Source organism: Rhineura floridana, chromosome 13 (assembly GCF_030035675.1).
Source record: "Rhineura floridana isolate rRhiFlo1 chromosome 13, rRhiFlo1.hap2, whole genome shotgun sequence".
Classification (NCBI taxonomy): domain Eukaryota; kingdom Metazoa; phylum Chordata; class Lepidosauria; order Squamata; family Rhineuridae; genus Rhineura; species Rhineura floridana.
In genome coordinates this window covers 28,994,183-29,013,646 of record NC_084492.1, presented here as the reverse complement: position 1 = coordinate 29,013,646, position 19,464 = coordinate 28,994,183, and the positions used below count along the sequence as shown (strand labels likewise).

The 19,464-nt window shown below is 39.4% G+C and overlaps 1 protein-coding gene across 1 annotated transcript in view; it reads right to left on the bottom strand.

Moving 5' to 3' along the window:
* Positions 1–2,897: 2,897 nt before the first annotated feature.
* TENT4B (terminal nucleotidyltransferase 4B) overlaps positions 2,898–19,464 on the bottom strand; it is a 52,723-nt gene continuing 36,156 nt past the window's right edge. The window contains exons 6-12 of the mRNA XM_061593999.1: positions 18,125–18,253; positions 14,900–15,113; positions 11,650–11,776; positions 11,450–11,553; positions 9,129–9,316; positions 7,207–7,371; positions 2,898–5,687 (exon numbers count right to left, since the gene is read on the bottom strand). Coding sequence (XP_061449983.1) covers positions 5,508–5,687; positions 7,207–7,371; positions 9,129–9,316; positions 11,450–11,553; positions 11,650–11,776; positions 14,900–15,113; positions 18,125–18,253 — 1,107 coding nt within the window. The 3' untranslated portion in view covers positions 2,898–5,507. The remainder of the gene's footprint in view (positions 5,688–7,206; positions 7,372–9,128; positions 9,317–11,449; positions 11,554–11,649; positions 11,777–14,899; positions 15,114–18,124; positions 18,254–19,464) is intronic.

The following is a 19,464-nucleotide window of genomic DNA, read 5'->3' as shown; positions in this document are numbered from 1 at the left end:
GGATCAGGAAGAGCCTGAGCCTCTCCCTCTCCCTGTGCTAGAATTCTAACAGAGCTTTGGACACTCTGAACTGCTGCATAAGAATACTTATTTATTAGAGAATGCGCAGTACATAGTTGACTATTAAAACATTATTTAATTACTTATTTTTAAAAGTGCTCTTAATAGCAGGGCTGCAACATTTGATTTAAAGTATTTAATCACTTAATCTAACTAGTCAACTGAAAATGCTGCCCTGGGCTCTTGCTGGAAGGGCAGGGTATAAATCAAATGGAAAGAAAATGTACCCCCAATCAGATTCACACACACACACACACACACACTCTCTCTCTGTCACACACACACACACACACACTTCCAGTTGTTAAACACTCTCTTAAGATCCATTATTCCATTGATCCTACAGGAAATGTGTTTCTTCTAAGATGGTGCCTGCTTTAGAACATGTGTACATTTAAAAACAAACCAAGAATCTTGCTTCAGTAGTATCAATTTTTTTACCTATGTATAGTTATGCAAATTTGTCAATCAAAACCATCAGATTAAAGCAGTTAATATTCATTTAAACAGATTGCAGCCCTATTAAGATTATGTAATGCATTCACAACATACCTACTCTTTAGTTCCAAGATCACTGCAATTTTTCTTTGCCTAGTTAAAAAAGGGTCCATAAATTACAATTTTGTTGTACATTTTTGAAGCAACAAAATCAAATCCGAAATGCTATGATCTGGAGATGTTTTGCAGTGTACTATTCATTACCATCCTGGAGTTTCTTTATGCACTAGTTCCAGATAGATAGCATTGTTAGTCTGTTGCAGTAATATGAAGATTTTTTTTGTGGCACTTGAATTTTCATAAAGACTGGTCTACCTTGTCAGATACATGTAGTAAAATAAACTCGTCTACACAAACTCAAGCTACAACGTCAGTCTTTATAATAGGCTTGAGGACCTGTGGCTTTCCAGATGTTGCTGGACTACAAGTCCCACAATTCCTGACCATTGGCCATGCTGGCTAGGGCCGATGGGAATTGGAATCCAGTATCTTGAAGGCCAGATTCACTCGATTATTTTTGTAATGCATGTGCCATTTTTAGCTTACCATCCACTCCATCCTATTTCTCTTTTACTGTTGTAACATTTTGCAAGAGACCACAAACAAGAATATGCTTTCACCCTAAAAGTAAACATTGCAAGACATTTCCCTTCTGTGAAATCCTAATATGCAATTTGAGCTACACAAAATTATGCTTCTTGCATAGCTCCAGTTGTTAAAAGGTGAACTGTCATAATACTGAAGACCAACCTTTATTACAATTTCCATCCACTCCCAATTTCTGCAAGTGATGCTGTGTTCACACACAGGGTCCCAATCTAGTTGCATGTACACACCACTGCTTGTAGGGGCCTCCTTGCTAGTGGTAGGACTTCCCACAGCTACATGTGCTTATCTCCTTGCACTCACAGAGCTGCCTCTTGCATTGAAGCAAAGCAAAAAGAAACTTAACAGGAGCCCCACGCACGCATTAAGTGTTCAACAAGGAATTGCTGGACTAGAGCCACATGCATTATGCATTCCTACTGGGAAGAAGGGTGGGATATAAATTTGACTGATTAATAAATTAATAACAACAACAACAATAATAAATTGTTTTCCTTGCCAACCTGTGAACTGCAGGGCTAGAAAAGGTAGATTGGCTATGAAATGGTCACTAACGTATTACATTCAGGCACAAATAACATCAAGTCTATTTATAGACCCTTTCTTGCAATTACTCTGCAAATATAAGGGAGACCAGGGTTCGAATCCCCACACAGGCATCAAGCTCACTGGGTGACCTTGGGCCAGTCGCTGCCTCTCAGCCTCAGGAGGCAATGGTAAATCCCCTCTGAACACCGCTTACCATGAAAACCCTATTCACAGGGTCACCATAAGTCGGAATTGACTTGAAGGCAGTCCATTTCCATTTCTGCGTAAGCAGGCAAGTTGAAGGCATGGACAGCACAGTGCTTTAGCATTTCTTGAGACACACAGGCCTATTGGCCTTCCTATAATAAAAAGAGCTACACACCTATCTGCTAGTTTTGTACTGTGCTGTTGCCAGCCTCCTCAGTGAATTCAAAGCAAAACCACACACACACCCCGTCACTTAAGTGGCACAATGAATTTTAGTGGCCTCATTTCCTTGATCAAATCCTGGCTTAATTAGCAATTGCATGGTGTGTTCCCTTTTCTCGAACAGCAAAACAATCACAAAAACATATTTTGTATTTTTCTTGTATATTTGTGCTTTTCTTGTAAGCCGCCTTGAGGGCCTTTTGGCCATAAGGCAGGATATAAATAAACTATAATAATAAAAACAAGACTCTTGTTTGTGAGAAACTGAGGAATTATTCCAAAAAAGCCAGGATGCAGAAGAATTCTAAAGAAGCCATGATTCTGAAGCCATCATTTACAGCTGGCTTTTTCAGAAGCCATTAACTGTATCTCCCAGTTTGTACAGGATGGAAGGCTATGGTTAACGGCAGCTTCCTGGTTTGTTTTGCTGTTCATGCAAATGGGGCGTGACGGGGCTATATACAAGTATATGAAGCTTGTGCACAACCATGGTACTTTTGCCCAGAGTACCAGTTGCCACTCAACTATAGGCTCCTGGTTCATGCCACCCTCAGCCTCACTCTTACTGTCACTATTATGCAATAATCTGGCCATTTCAAATTTGCTTTGCGTGTGTGTGTGTGTGTGTGTATGGGGAATTATGTGTGGGACCAAATGCCTTTCAAAAGAAAATAGATGTACGAATGATAAAAAAGTTGTGTTGAAACATTTATTTTATATATATATATTTCACAAAATTTTCACAAAAAAGTATTGAAACTCAAAAAAGGAATTAGACTTAAGTCAAATACAGAGATGAAATGTACAAGATAAATGAGCAGGCAAAACTTAAAGGTCTTGAAACTTTTGTTTTTACTTCAGATTGAAAAAATGAACAGTTCAACTGTTCAGTTTAAATAAAGATTTGCTAGACATACAGTGTTTTATGAATACAATGCTGGTAATTTGAGGCCAAATAAATACCTCAATTTCTCCTTCATGCTTTTTATTCGTTGTCTTCTGCTAGAAAGATACTGTTTACAAAATGAAACTTGAGCAGTTCAGGAAAAGCTAATTTCCCATTAAAATTTATGAAAACCATAAATTGAGGCAAACCAAAGATTCCCAATGGAATCAAGATTATCTTCCCGCTACCACCACATTAAAATAATCACATGCTTATTGGAACACCAATCTCTGCATCCTGACAGAACATTTGTTTCCAACAATGAGGGTGATTCTTTGAAAAAAAATAATAATAATTAAAAAAACCTTCAGTGTGGATAATACAGATCGGTATATTACGCATTTGTAACAGCATTTGGTAACAGCAGCTAGTAATACTGGATTACTATAATTTAGAATTTGTTCCCAAAGCAGTGAAGGTAGGCCTACACAGTTATAAAACATTTTAAATTTCAAAATAAATACTTTGATAATGCACTTGTAGTAAATTATAGTAACAAAAATCTTGTTGATAAAAACTGATTGGAACAAATGTGGATCTAAAACTTAAAATATTTTGACTACTTAACATTCTTTTTTTTAAGCTTAGTGTTCTTGAGCATTATGGTGGCTAGGTTGTGTTTTTTCCCTCCATTTTCTTGGAAGGTAAATGCTATACCATCTACAGCGTGTTTTATTAGTTTTCAGTCATGACAGTTTTTGGTCATGTTGCATTATTTTACTTAAAAATCTTTTGCACTTGATCAGTGCTTACTGAAGGTCAAGTTGGTCTGCAATTATAAAAGAAACACCTAAAAGCTAATATTATTCCTCATAAAAGGATCATCGTTATTCTCCAGACTGGACACAATGAACAAAGTCTTGCATACTACACACACACACTTCCCCCTTCAAAGAACAATATTACAGTAAATGTCACCTTACATTCTATCAATTAAAGTGCTCCAAATCCTTTTTGCAAACAATGCAAGTGACTACAACCCTACATGTTTCCATTCCGCATTCATAGCATGAATTTCTCTTCAGTCTTAAAATCCACAGCATGGCTGAGCTAGGAAATGTTTAAACATTTTAAGAGGCAGGGTGGGAGAAATCATTGAAGTCTTGGATATGAAAGGTTTCAGCTGTTTAGATAGCAATACAAATTTCTTTCCGTTATTGAAGACCATTTTAATTCTTTACAGGTGAATTTTAAAAATGTACCAAAAAGAGAATGAGATAACAAGTAAAAAAATTTTAAACTGCCTTAACAGTTTCATTTCTGATTTTTTAAAAAAGAATAAAAATAAAAGATACAAAGTTGCAAGATAAAGGAGAAAAAATGGGGATGAAGGCACAAAAATAGAAAATAAAGGCTTAAGATTTACAGGAGGTCCCAAAATGTAGGCATCACCAATGAACTTGAGATGTTTTTCCTTAATACAGCAAAGTGCTTCCTCTCCCCCCACCCACCCAAAAAGTAGCTTGGTTTCCTATCAAATTTTTAAAAAAAGACTTCTGATGAAAACTAACCTGGAATACCCCTTTGCCTGAGATGATGGCACTTTAGAAATAAGGTCACAATTTCATTTTCTTCCCAAGAGAGGAAATACAAGCTCAGAGTGGACACAGGATGCATTTTGTACACTTTATAAATGAGTCTTTGCCCCTGCATCTTACCTGGTTTTTTTCCTTCAGAGAAGCAACTTGTGCAGATGCATAAATGTGCTATTAAATTATTTCAATGCTAAAAAGGAAAAAAAACACAATTCTGAGCCATATAACTCACTCACTACATTGTCTGATGTTCAACTGACAATTCAGATTATTATTATTTTAAGCTAATCCTGAGGGAGAAGGGGAAAATGTTTTTACAATTTAAACGGCAATGTTATGTAAAAAGTATTAACAAATCCACTATTACAAATGTCAATTTTCCTATATGGTCATCTATAGATACACAATAAAATGGTAAATATATGCAAAAATAATTTTAAAATTATCATGCATGAATTTGCTTTCTCTCCTTTGAACTTTGGGTTTCTCTCAAAATATATTTTTTCCACTTTTTATCCTTTTGTTTTAGTTCCATTACCAACCCCTTAAACACATTGAATACTACCCCACTACAGGTCAGCAGAAAAGCTGATGGGAAATAATTTATTTTACATTCAAGCTTTTATATCCTAAACAACCCTGTGGTAGCATATGCCTTGTCGGATGAGTGACCTTTTCCTCCTCTCTCCCACCATCCCTCCCTGACTCTTTTTTGCCATTATCAGTCTTCATGATCTGTTCCGTGGCGAGCTGGAAAAAAAACTACAATGTGTTGCTAATCAACGTTTCAACAGTCTTGAGACTCCAGACGAGATTCTTGGGGGGGGGGTGTCACTGTCCAACTTATTCTTGTAGCGTGAGATCATTGCACACAGAAGAACAGTCAAAATTGTCAGATAGGAGAACTATCTACAAAGGTCCGAAAGCCCTGCGTCCCTCTTGTGTTTCCTCTTTTTGCCATGGATATACTGGTGTGTTTTGCTGCCTTGGTGCTGTTTGTTTATGACCGAGGTACCATGGCTTGAATTTGCTGGACCTTGGAAGCCTTTGTTGGAAGAAGTGCGGAATAACCTCGTAGATCCGTGCTGCAGAGAGAGAAAGACAGCATGAACACATGCTACGGTTCATTTACTCTGTATCATCTAAGCCACAGTTACATGAGCAAAGACAAGCAGAACTGGGCAGTTCCACAAAAGGAGGAGAGTTGCATGCAGATCAAGAAGGTCTGTATGGAGTTTCTAGGGGTGCTCCCAGACTAGCAGTTCCTAGCAATACCATATTCATTACTCTTCCATTGTAAGGTACATGTGGAACGGCAACAGACTTTTTTCCCACACTTGAGAAGGCACACAGGACCTCTCTTAATGTACATCTGTTATCCCCAATCCAATCTAGTGTGTGAGCTTGAAAGAGCTATATGGACAGGCAAAGAGGCAATTCACCTGAATGTGCCATTTTTAAACAATTGTTGTCAATTTTTAAAGTAATTTCTAAAGTTTGCACTAGGACCTTTTAAAATCTGAGCACTATTATGCGTTTATTTCAATCATGTTAAAATAATTTTGTTTAAAGAGAATATAAAATGGTACTGACAGAAAAGATGGAAGTGTTTTTAATATGTGCAAAATGCTTTATCCTTTAAGTGTTACTGTGCAACTAAATATTTAAAAAATATAGATGAAAATTACACAGCTAAAATGATGCCCACTAGAAAGATAATGGAGGTATGCTTTGGTGTAGACGACTGGCACTAGCCTTACACGCCTGACATACTGCTGCACATGTCAAATCACACCTCTTTAAAAAAGTGTTATATGTTTCAGGTAATCTACTACTGTAGAGGTTGTTCTTTTGTTTCATTCCTTCCAAAAATTTTGCAATTCTCTGTGGTCTGAAAAGAGACTGGAGAAGCAACGGAAGGCAACTGATATTACTCAGGTGCCTCATAAAAAGCATGGCTATTTACAGCATATTTTATGGTCACGTGTTGCTGATTCGCAGTGTTACATTTTAAAAGTTTTAAATTTTGAACTATTTCTATCTTTTGATTGTAAGCCAGTTTGGACAGGCATTTTGGCTCAGAAAAGCGATATAAAAATAGGTCCTGTTTTAACTATGTGTTTTATTGACAATTTTACTGTTTGTTTAATGTTTTGTAAACTACTCAGAGGTTCTATTCACAATCAAGTGGTATACAAATGTTGATATTCTGCAGTAAAACCCCTAGTGTGGAAGTACCCCAGGGTGCAAAGTTCTGCACTCATCCACATTGCTTTGCAATTGCTCAAACCCCTTTTACCTACCATATATTTAGCTTCCCAGAGCTTCATAGATCCATTTTCTATTGCTGGAGAAGTTTTATTTTACAGCCTCCCCACCAGCATTAAGCCTTGAAGAGACAGGGGATGTGTCCCATCTTCCCAGATTTCAACCCTAAAGGAAAACGTGCTAACTCGTGTAAACCAGAGGTTACAGAACTTCTGCAACCAACAAAATGCTGTACTGAAATCCCTTTTGGGAGGATATTGCTTAAGGCAGTATGCAGACTTCAGTCAGTGAAAGAAGGAAAGGGACCAAGGTGATTGAGCCCAATGCCCTACCAACCTGGGATTTGTTTACAACACCAGATGCATTCACTATTTGGCCACTTGGAATTTTCCCACTCAGTGGCATGGATCCCAGTGATATGTCCTGAGTAGCCATTCTGTTTGTTGTAGCTTGGCGGCAGCCCAGCTGTTTAGAGGTTTTGCATGGTGTCCCATCAGACTCCTGTTGGGAAACAGGCATCAGTAGGAACATGCAGTTAAGAGGAAAGACAGGAAAGCCCATTGTTTTCAGGTGGTCTGCACCTTCAGAAACTACACCAAATAAGAGACAACTGCTCTCAAAAACTAAGTGATAAAGGGTCCCTTATTGCTCCTTTCTCTAGTGACCTATCAGAATCACATTTATACTCTAGGAATGTTCCTAAATCACATTTCATGAACATACAATGCAATTAATTCTTCACAAAAATGAGCTTTTAAAATGCTAGACAGATGCAAACGTTCTTCCAATTATTTTGGACTCATCAACAGGTATACAAAAATTGGGAGTTTTATAGGATTTGCACCCCTAACTCCCCTGCACAACTACTGATCCACCAGGCATATATTACTGCCTGCTGAGTGCTTCACCAACCTTTGTGTTTTTTTGTCCCAGGCAGAATATGGAATATCACATAATCCCTGTTGGACCACCATCCAGGGCCGGAGAGCTACATTTGGCTTGGTAAGTTACAAAGTTGAGAAGGGCAAGCACATGCTGCTGATATCAAACCCCAAAAGGCAGAACAGCAAAAGCATCTTAATGAGATCAGATTGAGAAGTTACAAGCATCACAATCCAGGCAAGTTTTGCGATTGTGCAAGGGTACACTAGTGAATCCTATCACCTAAACATCACCAGCATTCACTAGTGTATGAAAAGGAGGGAGAGAATATTCCTTTCTGGACGTTTTAACATTTATCTGCTGTTCTTAGAATTCACATGTGAATAACTGACGCTCATCATCCACTGTAATATATATAATTTCTAAGCATATAGAATAGAAAAGGAGACATCATCATAATCACTGGGCAAAATCAGAGGTTAATTAAACATGGAGCTTTTGTTTGCCCCGCGTGGCTGGCTGGGAATGCAATGTGTCATTTTTGGCCATGGTGCCAGGATTTTGGAACTTTTTCTGAGGAAGTCTGAATGGCCCTCTTCTTGACTTTTCATCATCTGCTGAAGACTTTTCAGTTTCACCAAGCTTTGCATTGTCTTAGGCTTTTTTGCCCCTCTCACAGGCTTTATACTTTAGCTGATTCTTGTTTTTAAGCTCTTTGTTTTGTTTTTTTTAACTGGTGCAAGATATTGGAGGATGCTGTTTGAGGGGGGAGAATCTAAATCTGCTCATCCCCTAGTCCAAAAAACAGCTGTGTTGTTTTTGGGGTTGCTGAGTCTTCTCTGCAAGAAGACACAAAACAGCCAAGAGAAAGAAAAAGTTAAAATACTATTTTAAAAAGCAGACAGAAGCAATAACTTAGCCAATTGTGAAAGCTTTAACTAAAGATGTCCACCAAAACCTGGTTGTCTTTAGTGCCTATTTAAATGAAGGCAAAAGGGGCACTTCCCTGGGGAAGCTATTGCACAACCCTATAAAAAGATCCTCTCTCTTTTTCCTACTAATTGAACTTCTGCCAGTGTTGGGGCCTCAGAAGCTGAGCAAAGATCGTCAGCCAGTTCCATATGGGACGAGGCAATTCCCAAGATATCATGACCACCAAACCATTTTGGGTTTTAAAAAGACTAGAGCCAGCACTTCAAAGTTAGCCCAGAAACAAACTGGTAGCCAGTGAAGAGAACACAAGACCTGCCTAGTATGGGCCATGCTGGCAGTACCTGCTATATTCTGAACCAATGGAAGTTTCTGGACTGTTTTCAAGGGCAGCTAGAGTGCATTGTGATAATGCAGTTTGAAAGTGACCAGGGCATGGTACTTACTACATCACTGGAGCTGGAAAGTGTAGAAGATGATGATGACAAAGGGCCTGATGAAGAGTTTGATGAGTGTTTGCTTGGTGTCTCTGAGGTTTTACTTCTAGGTTTCCCTAGCAATTCACTCTCTTCAGAAATATTATTGTTGCATTTATCCAACTGTTGGTTATCTACTATCAAGGTCACGCCATTACCTAGTATAAAAGATAATCGAGTACAGAATAAGTATGATATAAAGTACAATAATAAAGTTTTTCACAATTTTAGAGGGCTTTGGACTCTCAAGGACGGGAAACGTGGCCCTCTAGATATTGTTAGACTCCCAACTCCCATCAGCCACAGACACCATGGCCAATGGCCTGGGATGATGGGAGATGTAGTTCAGCAACATCTGGAGGCCCACAGGTTCCCCACCTGTGTTAGAAGAATACATACCATGCACACCTCTCAACCAATCAGTGGGTTGTAAAGAAAACCAACTTCCACGTTTGCATGTACAGCACATACTGCTTACACAAAGATGGATCAAGTGCAAAAAGAAGTATGCAAGTTCAGTTTAACTTGTTATTAACTCCTGCATGACAGAAGTCTTAACTTGCATTTAAGGGAACTAAGAGAGACAGAACCACAGAACCAAATAACTTAGTCATGACTATGTGCCACTGAAACCAATGAAACAAGTTAAACACAACTAATTTAAGTCCATGGCTTCCCAGGGGATTTATTCATGATTAACTTAAGATGGATTGGGAGCATTAACTTTAACTGAATCCATTAAGTTTCTCTAAAGATTGTAGGAAATTACCTAAGCATTGATCCTATATAACCTTGATTCATCCTGAGACAGTTTGCACAGGGCAGAGCAGCAGTATGTATGGCCATATTAATATAATTTTGCCATATTAGTTACACACCAAGGTTGGCATAGCGTAATTCAAAAAGGAAGCATAACAGAAAGCTAAGTGAAATGTTGTGGTTTTAAATATTGGAAAGTTGTGGTACTGTTGGCTGTGCAGTGCTTTGAGCACACTGGGTGCTAATAATTTTTTTTTAACCAAGTTGGCTGTCAGAGAAACACTGCTCCAAGTGCCTATTTTAGAGATGGAACTTTTCAGGTTAATGCTACGTTAAATGAATTTGCTAAAACTTCTCCTAATCGTAATTTACAAAAGCCACTCTTGGCAGGGTGGTTCCCTGTAACGTACATTCTACTCCTAGGAGGAGGAAGTTATCTCTTTAACACACTCCTCAGAGACTCATGTTTTGACATTTGCTGTATAGAATAGTGGTTCCCTGCCAACATATAAATATGGACAGTTTGGAAACTAGATCTTTACATCTCCATTTATTCAGAATATCATTTTTTTTAACTCCTTGGCTTTTTCTACTGAAGAAGTCAGCTATCAAGTAAACTTTCTGGTATCGCTGGACTGTGAACCTACGCTTGCAAACTTCTTGCCTCTGTGTCTGACATTGCAGTCTTATGCATGTTTACTCACAAGCAAGCTCAGTGTCTAGATTCACTAGTGTGTTTAGGATCATGGCCTTCTATATCTATTTCCACAAAACAAAACAAAGGTTGCTGAATAGCAGCATTTAGTAAAGTGCTCCATAGTCTTAAATTTCACACTTGCAATGAAATCCAATGTGTTTTCTCAGAAAAAACAACTATTGTGTTCAGTGGACTTTACTCTCAAGTAAATGGGCATAGGGTTTCAGACATAGCTGGTTTGAAAAGCATGGTAAACTACTTTTCTCTTTTGGATACCCTTGACATCCCAGTATCTCCTCTACTGCCTGTTCTTTGCTTGCAACATATTTTAGTCTGGATCATTACAATCTGCATGCTTTCATACAGGCTTAATGCATTTCAGAATATCTGGGAAAGACTGGCTTCGATTTAGTGAGTGGTTGGCTTAGATTATGTAGCTTTAGTTTTCTTTTTGACTCAACTATTCTGTATTTTATGTCAACAGAAGGGACTACTGCCAGGTCAAGACTTTAGCCGATTCTGCTGTCAAACATTCAAGCTTCTGCCTACAACTCATGAGGATTAACAACAGGTTTTAAAATGAAAACTTTATAAGAGCTGAATCAAACTAAGTCATGCTCAGAGTACACCCACTGAGATCAACCGACTTACGTTATATCCACTGATTTCAGTACATCTATACCCTGAGAATAATTTTTGTCAGATACAACCACTGGTCTTATATTGCTTGTGAAACCTGTACAGCCTATATTATAGATTTCCCTACCTGGATGTAAAGCATCAGTGAGCTGTTGGCTGCAAGGGTTTTGCAAGCCTATGCATAAGAAAATCTTACCATTGCATGAAGTCTCTGTGCTATTCTGTATTCCCCACTGCTTCGATATCCAATCTCTGTATGTTGCCACTTCTTGTGTTACTCTGATAATTCTTCCTAATATACTGTGGTCATTTTAAGAGAAAGAAAGGGTTAACTGGATTTTAAAAGGGAGAAAGTAACATCACTAATGGATCTCACTTGGGACACAAGAGGTTTACCTTTCGCTTTCATTGTTGGGATAATATTTAGCCATTGGCGATACTGCATGGCTCAAAACAACATATGCATAATCAAAGGCCTGTTTTACTTGCATGGCACCATAAGAACTTCTGCCGACATCATTACCTTAAAGAAAAAAATAAATAAAGGTGCAGTAGGCAAAAACTTTCTCTGAATGCAACACAATTTTACACTGAGCAAAACCAAACCAAAGTAATTTTCAACAAACTGGGATCTAAATATCCAAATGAAATATAGAACTAGTATTGTAAAATTATTTTGTATCACAAACATAAGCAATTACAAACAAATATAACCTGACGTTAGTCAAGTCAATAAAATAAACCCGAATGGTTTCAACCTTATTAGTAGCTACACCCAGGCTTTGTGTTTCCATTCCAAGGAAGTTCACCTTCCACCCGTCTTTAACGTCTTTCCGCCATATTGCAAAATGCTTCCTTTGTAGGAAGGTGTTTATATTATAAGTTATCAACTGTTTGCACAGTCTTTTACTCTGCCATGGGGACAATTTAAATGACAGTATTTTATCAACTACTGTATTTCTTTTGTCTTAACTGATGCTCTCTTGATTATTTATTATTCTGCTGCTTTTGGGCATTTTTTTCTGCAGTTTTCAGACTGTTAGCTGCCTTGGAATTTGAAGAAAAGGCAAGATATAAATGTTCAAAAACAACATCTAACAGAAACAACATCTAACAGAAATAACATTTAACAGAAATTAAGCTGCTAATATGCAGTTTATATATCCCTAGATTGTGCATGCACACTTTCAATACATTCACCAAATCCATTCCACCAACACTTACTCAGATCTATTTCTATAGGTTAAGAAAAAGTGCTTTGGCAAAATGTTCAGAATACCATTCTATTAACGAATGTTGAATACAAGATAGTTCATAAATAAACTTATTTGGAAACTGGAACAGGCCATAAAAATGTTGTTTTGCTTCTATGTTGCATTCGATTAAAAGTCCAAGGTTCTGGTTTTGATGTACAAAGCCTTATACAGCTTGTGACCAGAATACCTGAAATATCGTCTTACCCCTTATATAACCACCCCTTATACACCCAGTCGATCACTGCGCTTTGCAGACGAGGCATCCTACAGATACCATCTTATCAGGAGGTCCGTTGCGCACAACATAGGAAGCGGACCTTTGCCACCCTGGGCTCCTTCTGGGAGGAAGGGCAGGATATAATTTATTTATTTATTTTATTATTTATTTATTAAATTTATATACCGCCCGACTAGCGATAGCTCTCTGGGCGGTGAACATAAAATAGTATAAAAATACAATGAATAACAAAATAATATTAAAATACAATCAACAATACAATAAACATTATTAAAATTAGATCAATGTAACTTAAAATGCTTCAGAGAATAGGAAGGTTTTGACCTGGCGCCGGAAGGAAAGCAGAGTCGGCGCCAGGCGTACTTCCTCAGGGAGACTGTTCCATAGTTCGGGGGCCACCACTGAGAAGGCCCTAGATCTTGTCATCACCCTCCGGGCCTCCCTGTGAGTTGGAACCCGGAGGAGGGCCTTCGTAGCAGAACGTAGTGCACGGGCCGGTTCATATCGGAAGAGGCGTTCCGCAAGGTATCGTGGTCCCGCACCGTATAAGGCTTTATAGGTTAATACCAACACTTTGAATCTAGCCCGGAAACATATTGGCAACCAGTGCAAGCTGGCCAGAACAGGTGTTATATGCTCGGACCGCTTGGTCCTTGTCAGCAATCTGGCCGCCGCATTTTGCACTAGTTGTAGCTTCCGAACTGTCTTCAAAGGTAGCCCTACGTAAAGCGCATTACAGTAATCCAAACATGAGGTTACCACGTTTATTATAAATTTAATAAATAAATAGTGTTGCGGCACCGACACTTTGGAATTCCCTCCCCCCTTAAGTATTAGACAGGCACCACCTCTGTTATCTTTCTGGCACCTACCGAAGATCTTCCTGTTTCAACAAGCCTTTTAAGCAGAGACCTTATCCCAGTCTGCATCTGAATTGCTTATTATTATTATTATTATTATTATTATTATTATTATTATTATTATTTATTTATTACACTTTTATACCGCCCGACTAGCAATAGCTCTCTGGGCGAACACAAGAGTACAATAAAATCACACAATATAATACAATACAGCATATAAAAACAACATAATCTAAAATCAATTACAACACATTTAAAATTAAGATAACTTAATTTAAAATGCCTCGGAAAGGAGGAAGGTTTTAACTTGGTGCCGAAAAGATAATAGTGTCGGCGCCAAGCGCACCTCCTCGGAGAGACCGTTCCACAATTCGGGGGCCACCATTGAGAAGGCCCTAGATCTTGTCACCACCCTCCGGGCCTCCTTATGAGACGGAACCCGGAGGAGGGCCTTCGTAGTAGACCGTAGTGTACGGGCCGGTTCAATCGGGAGAGGCGTTCCGACAGGTATCGTGGTCCCGCGCCGTATAAGGCTTTATAGGTTAATACCAACACTTTGAATCTGGCCCGGAAGCATATTGGGAGCCAGTGCAAGCGAGCCAGAACAGGTGTTATATGCTCGGACCGCTTGGTCCTTGTTAGCAATCTGGCCGCCGCATTTTGCACTAGCTGTAGCTTCCGAACTGTCTTCAGAGGTAGCCCTACGTAGAGCGCATTGCAGTAGTCCAAACGCGAGGTTACCAGAGCATGTACAACTGATGTGAGGTCCTCCTTACTCAAATAGGGACGTAGCTGGGCTACCAACCAAAGTTGGTAGAACGCATTCCGTGCCACCAAGGCTACATGAGCCTCAAGTGAGAGGGAAGAGTCTAAGAGGACTCCCAAACTACGGACCTGCTCCTTTAGGGGGAGTGTAACCCCATCCAGGACAGGGTATGTATCCACCATCCGATCAGAGAAACCATCCACCAGCAGCATCTCAGTCTTGTCGGGATTGAGCCTCAGTTTGTTAGTTCTCATCCAGTCCATTGTCGCGGCCAGGCAACGGTTCAGCACATCAACAGCCTCACCTGTTTTTAAAGTTATTTTTTAAAAGATATTTTCAAGATGTTTTGTTTTAACATGTTTTAATGACCTTTGTTTTTAAGATGTTTTTAAGTGCTTTTTGTGTTTTTGTTTGCCGCCCTAGGCTCCCTCTCAGAGGAAGGGTGGGATATAAATTAATTTATAAATTATAGCCTCCATAGAAATTGTTTACTTTCTTATGGCACTGTGAAAAGCTCAAATACCTGGTTGTAGTGGGTCTTCAATGTATAACATTGATGGTCTATAGCCATCTAGCATATTCTTCTGAACTTCATCCTTAGCCACATATGAGCCACCGTCCTTTATCCGGATTCCTGTTTTCAGGTAGTTAAAATGACGCCCATATAATTCAAAAAATTCTATTAAAAGGACACCATAGTTGGCATTGGGGGAGCAGGCATCTTCTCTGGGATGTAGCTATTGAAAAAACAAAACGAGGCTTTACAAAAAAAATCTAGATTTCTTTACAGTCCATTTAAACATTAGATTCAAATGATGAAACAAGCATCCCAATTTAGCAGTATTCCACAAAGAGCATTTACTCATAACGTATTAAGTAGATAGCTACTTCCAAAGTGAAATGCATCAAGCCTTCCAAACAAATTTTCCATTTTTTCCCTGCAAAATTACAGCTAGAGCATCTGTTCTTACTGAGTCAACAAACAGTGGAGTGTTGCATTTGTACCTATGAATCCTGGGTTCAAATTTAATACTCCACTCAGATTCTGTGGGTGTGACTAGGGAAGTAATTGCCTTACTCTGATCCCCATCTATAAAATGGAAACAAACAAATAAATGATCAGCCTTCACAGAACTGCTATCAAGGACAAATGAACCTGAGAACTGTAATATATTTTATTTTATTTTGAAACACTGAAACTCAAAATCAATTGTTGTAAGGTGACATTGATTTTATGTTGGGAAATGTTTGTAAGAAACATCAAAACTGAAACATGCTGCTTGTATAAGTATTCAACTCCCACACATTAATGTTTGGTAGAGCCACCTTTCGCTGAAATAACAGCTTTAAGTCTTTTGGGGTACCAGCTTTGATATCTACCAGCTTTGCACACACTGTCAGAGGGATTTTGGCCCATTCTTCTTGGCAGATTCACTCCAGGTTGGTTGGATGTCGCTTTTCAAAGAGCGCCACAGATTCTCAATGGGATTGAGATCAGGACTTTGACTGGGCCACTGTAGCACACTCACCTTTTTGTTCTTAAGCCACTCCAGTGTTGCTTTGGCCAAGTGCTTGGGATCACTGTCCTGCTGAAAAATGAATTTCCTCCCAAGCTTCAGTTTTTTAGTGGACTGAAGCAGGTTCTCTTGCAGTATTTCCCTGTATTTTGTTCCATCCATTCTTCCTTCAATTTTAACAAGATGCCCTGTCTCTGCTGATGAGAAGCATCCCCACAGCATGATGCTGCCACCACTATACTTCACTGTAGGGATGGTGTGTCTTGAGGCATGGGCAGTGTTAGGATTGCACCACACATAGCACTTTGAGTTTTGGCCAAAAGTCTCATCTGACCACAAAACCTTTTCCCACATCGCAGCTGGGGCACTCTCATGCTTTCTGGCAAACTCCAGACATGCTTTCAGATGGTATTTTTTGAGTAATGGCTTCTTTCTTGCCACCCTCCCATACAGGCCAGTGTTATGCAGAGCTCTTGATATGGTTGACTGGTGCACCATTACTCCACTCCCAGCCACTGAACTCTGTAGCTCCTTCAAAGTGATTATTGGCCTCTGTGGCTTCTCTCACAAGTCTCGTTTGAGCACTGCATTTTGAGGGACGGCCTTTTCTTGGCAGTACCTGGGTGGTGCGATGCAGCTTCCACTTCCTGATCCAACTGTGCTCACTGGTATATCCAAACACTTGGATATTATTTTGTACTCTTTTCCTAATCTATGCATTTGTATTACATTATCTCTCACTTGCGTGGAATGCTCTTTGGTTTTCATTTTCCTTCCGATCCACAGCCTGACCAATGATCCTTCAACAGTGGGGTTTTTATCCTGACAATGTGACAGTAACTTTAATGGTTCACAGGTAGAGGCCAATAGTAAGGTAGCTGTGTCCTCAACAGGGCAATTTCTTTCATCTGTGTAAACTGGGAGCTTCCACAGCACAGGGGTTGAATAGTTATGCCAGCAGAATGTTTCAGTTTTTTATGTTTCTTACAAACATTTCCCAACATAAAACCAATGTCACCTTACAATAATTGATTTTGAGTTTCAGTGTTTCAAAATAAACTATTATACAGAACGAAATTACAATGTACCATTTATAATTCAGTAATATGTCAGGGGTCGGATTACTTTTGCACGGCACTATATATCTATAGACACTCTCTCTCTCTCTCTCTCTCTCTCTCTCTCTCTCTCTCTCTCTCTCTCTCTCAACAAGGTTGTGAGCGAAGCACACTGAAAAGTGAGCTGAAGTTGAGACCTGGGAGATGCAAGTCCAAATACCTGGCCTAGCTGGGTAAGTACAGCACCCTCTCTCCACATAGGTAAAATGAGTTTATGGTCCAATTCACACAAATGTGTGCCTCTATCACTGAAACCAGGGGGCTGAGGGCCACTGGGAGGCTACACCCCTGACTCCCAAGAAGAGCATCACTGCAAGGGAAGAAGAAGCCTATCCCAATCCATTGGACAGAGATGGACAAACTGAAGGGAGTCAACTCCCCTCCTCCCCTGGCCGTAAAGAACACTTTGCTCCAACCGCCAGCTGCCCTGGGACTGCAGAACTGAATGGAAGCACCCCTTGGCCAGAGGATCACAGACTGCTGGATCAGCTATAGCACCTCTGTCCAAGCAAGACCACCAAAGAAAAGGAGGATTAGCCTGGCCCCAAATGGATATTCATATCTGCTTACATCTTCCCACATTGTTCTGGTGTTATCACACTGATCTCCCTCCTCTCTTTCCCCCTCCACACTCTTTCCCTTTCAAAGTCTGAGAATATTTTTTTAAAAATAATGCAAATCACTTTGAGAGAGATTATTTATCGGAAAAATGGATAAAAATATTATAAAACAAAACACCTGGCAGTAACATATAAAAACAATTCAAAGCAAATAAGTTTAAACAACTGTGAAAAGGTGCTGGGACTACTACTACTGAAACAGTGTTCATTCTATTTCAGGACTATTCTATTTCAAATAGCAATTTTAAAAACAGTTACTCTCCTACCTAAGAATTTTTAAGTGCAGGACTAGTTGGCATACCAACTTAAATTTTATTTTATGTGATTTTTATAGTATTTTATGACAGCTAATGGATGGTGTTTTTTGTTTTAACCTGGATTGACTTAAAATTAAATTTGCAATCTATATTATTCTACATTCTAATTGAGAACACCACTTAAAAGAAGAGAAAGGTCATTCATGACCATCACAGAATAATTTCTCTCAACTTACCTGGAGGAAGCTGACAGCCATTAAAAAAAGACTGTAAGATCCAATTCCACCTGTAAAAACTTCATTCAGGTCCCTCTGTAACAAGAACTGCTTCAATACTAAGACTAGATATGGCAATACAGGATATTTCTGTGGGAGAAAAAGGAGATAGGAATTAGACTTCCATTTATTCCATGAAAAGCATGGGCCTGTGACTTACACAGTAACACAACATCTATAGCAAATATTGACCAGCTAACCTAATAGGTGAACTGCCAGTGGTGTTTATAGTACCCATAAAAGCAAATTTCCTCTCCTCTACCTATTTTTCTATGTGTCGTTTTTCAAATGTCAGTTGTTTGATCTGATGTACCTTGCAAAAGACATGGGGGTTGCCAATCTCCAAGCTGATACGATTCACTGTTTAAGCATCAGACAAGGGACTAGCATGACTAGTGGGCATGCCTGTACTTCTCTTTGAGATTCCTTCCCACACTCAACCTTAATTTCCAACTTGATAACAGAATGCAAAATCCAGGAAAATGCTGCCACCTACATGAAGCCTGACATCAGTGAACTACCCTTAACATTCCAGCAGCAATATTTATAGATTTACTTTCAGTCTAATTTGTGAACTACCACATTAAGTTCACAAACAGAAATAAATGGGCACACAACTTAGCATCAAGCCGTTAAGAAAAATATTTCCTGCATGTTTTAACTGGTTATATAAAGCAAAGCAAACGTCACTTGCCTGCACATTCTTAATAACTGCCCTAACTCACTTTACAGGAATTCTCGGCCACATGTATTTACATGTTGCACCATAACATGTGCAATTTCTTTGTTGCCTGCTTCCTCTCGAAATTCATCTGAAGGTGCAGGTATAAGAATTTACTATTAAGGTAGAAATAATATGAGATGCTGTAGGCTTGCATTGTGTAGTTAAATCTCAAATCTGGGGGGGGGGACCAATCTAGAAGACCACTCCAAAAGCCAGATTTCTGGGTGGGGGTGAAGAGGGAGGGACTGACTCACACACACCCTCTGGTGCTATCTAGTGAGAACAATTAAAAACAAGGAGCAACACTCGTCAGGGTCAGGTGCTTTGGGGGGAGAAAAAAGCAACTCTGGATCTCTTGGGGAGCAAGTTTTCATAGGACTCCACTAGCCACACATGCTGCAAAGGACTAATCTGTCAGGGAGAAGCAGCCACTGTGAACAGCCTTGGCCCACAGATAGGTTCAATGTGTTTGAACTACCAGGAGAAGAGCACCACTGGACCCACCCTTCCCATGCGCGATTGGTGGGGACACGATTGGTGGGGACGCAAGATAGGGCCTTCTTGGTGGCTGCCCCCA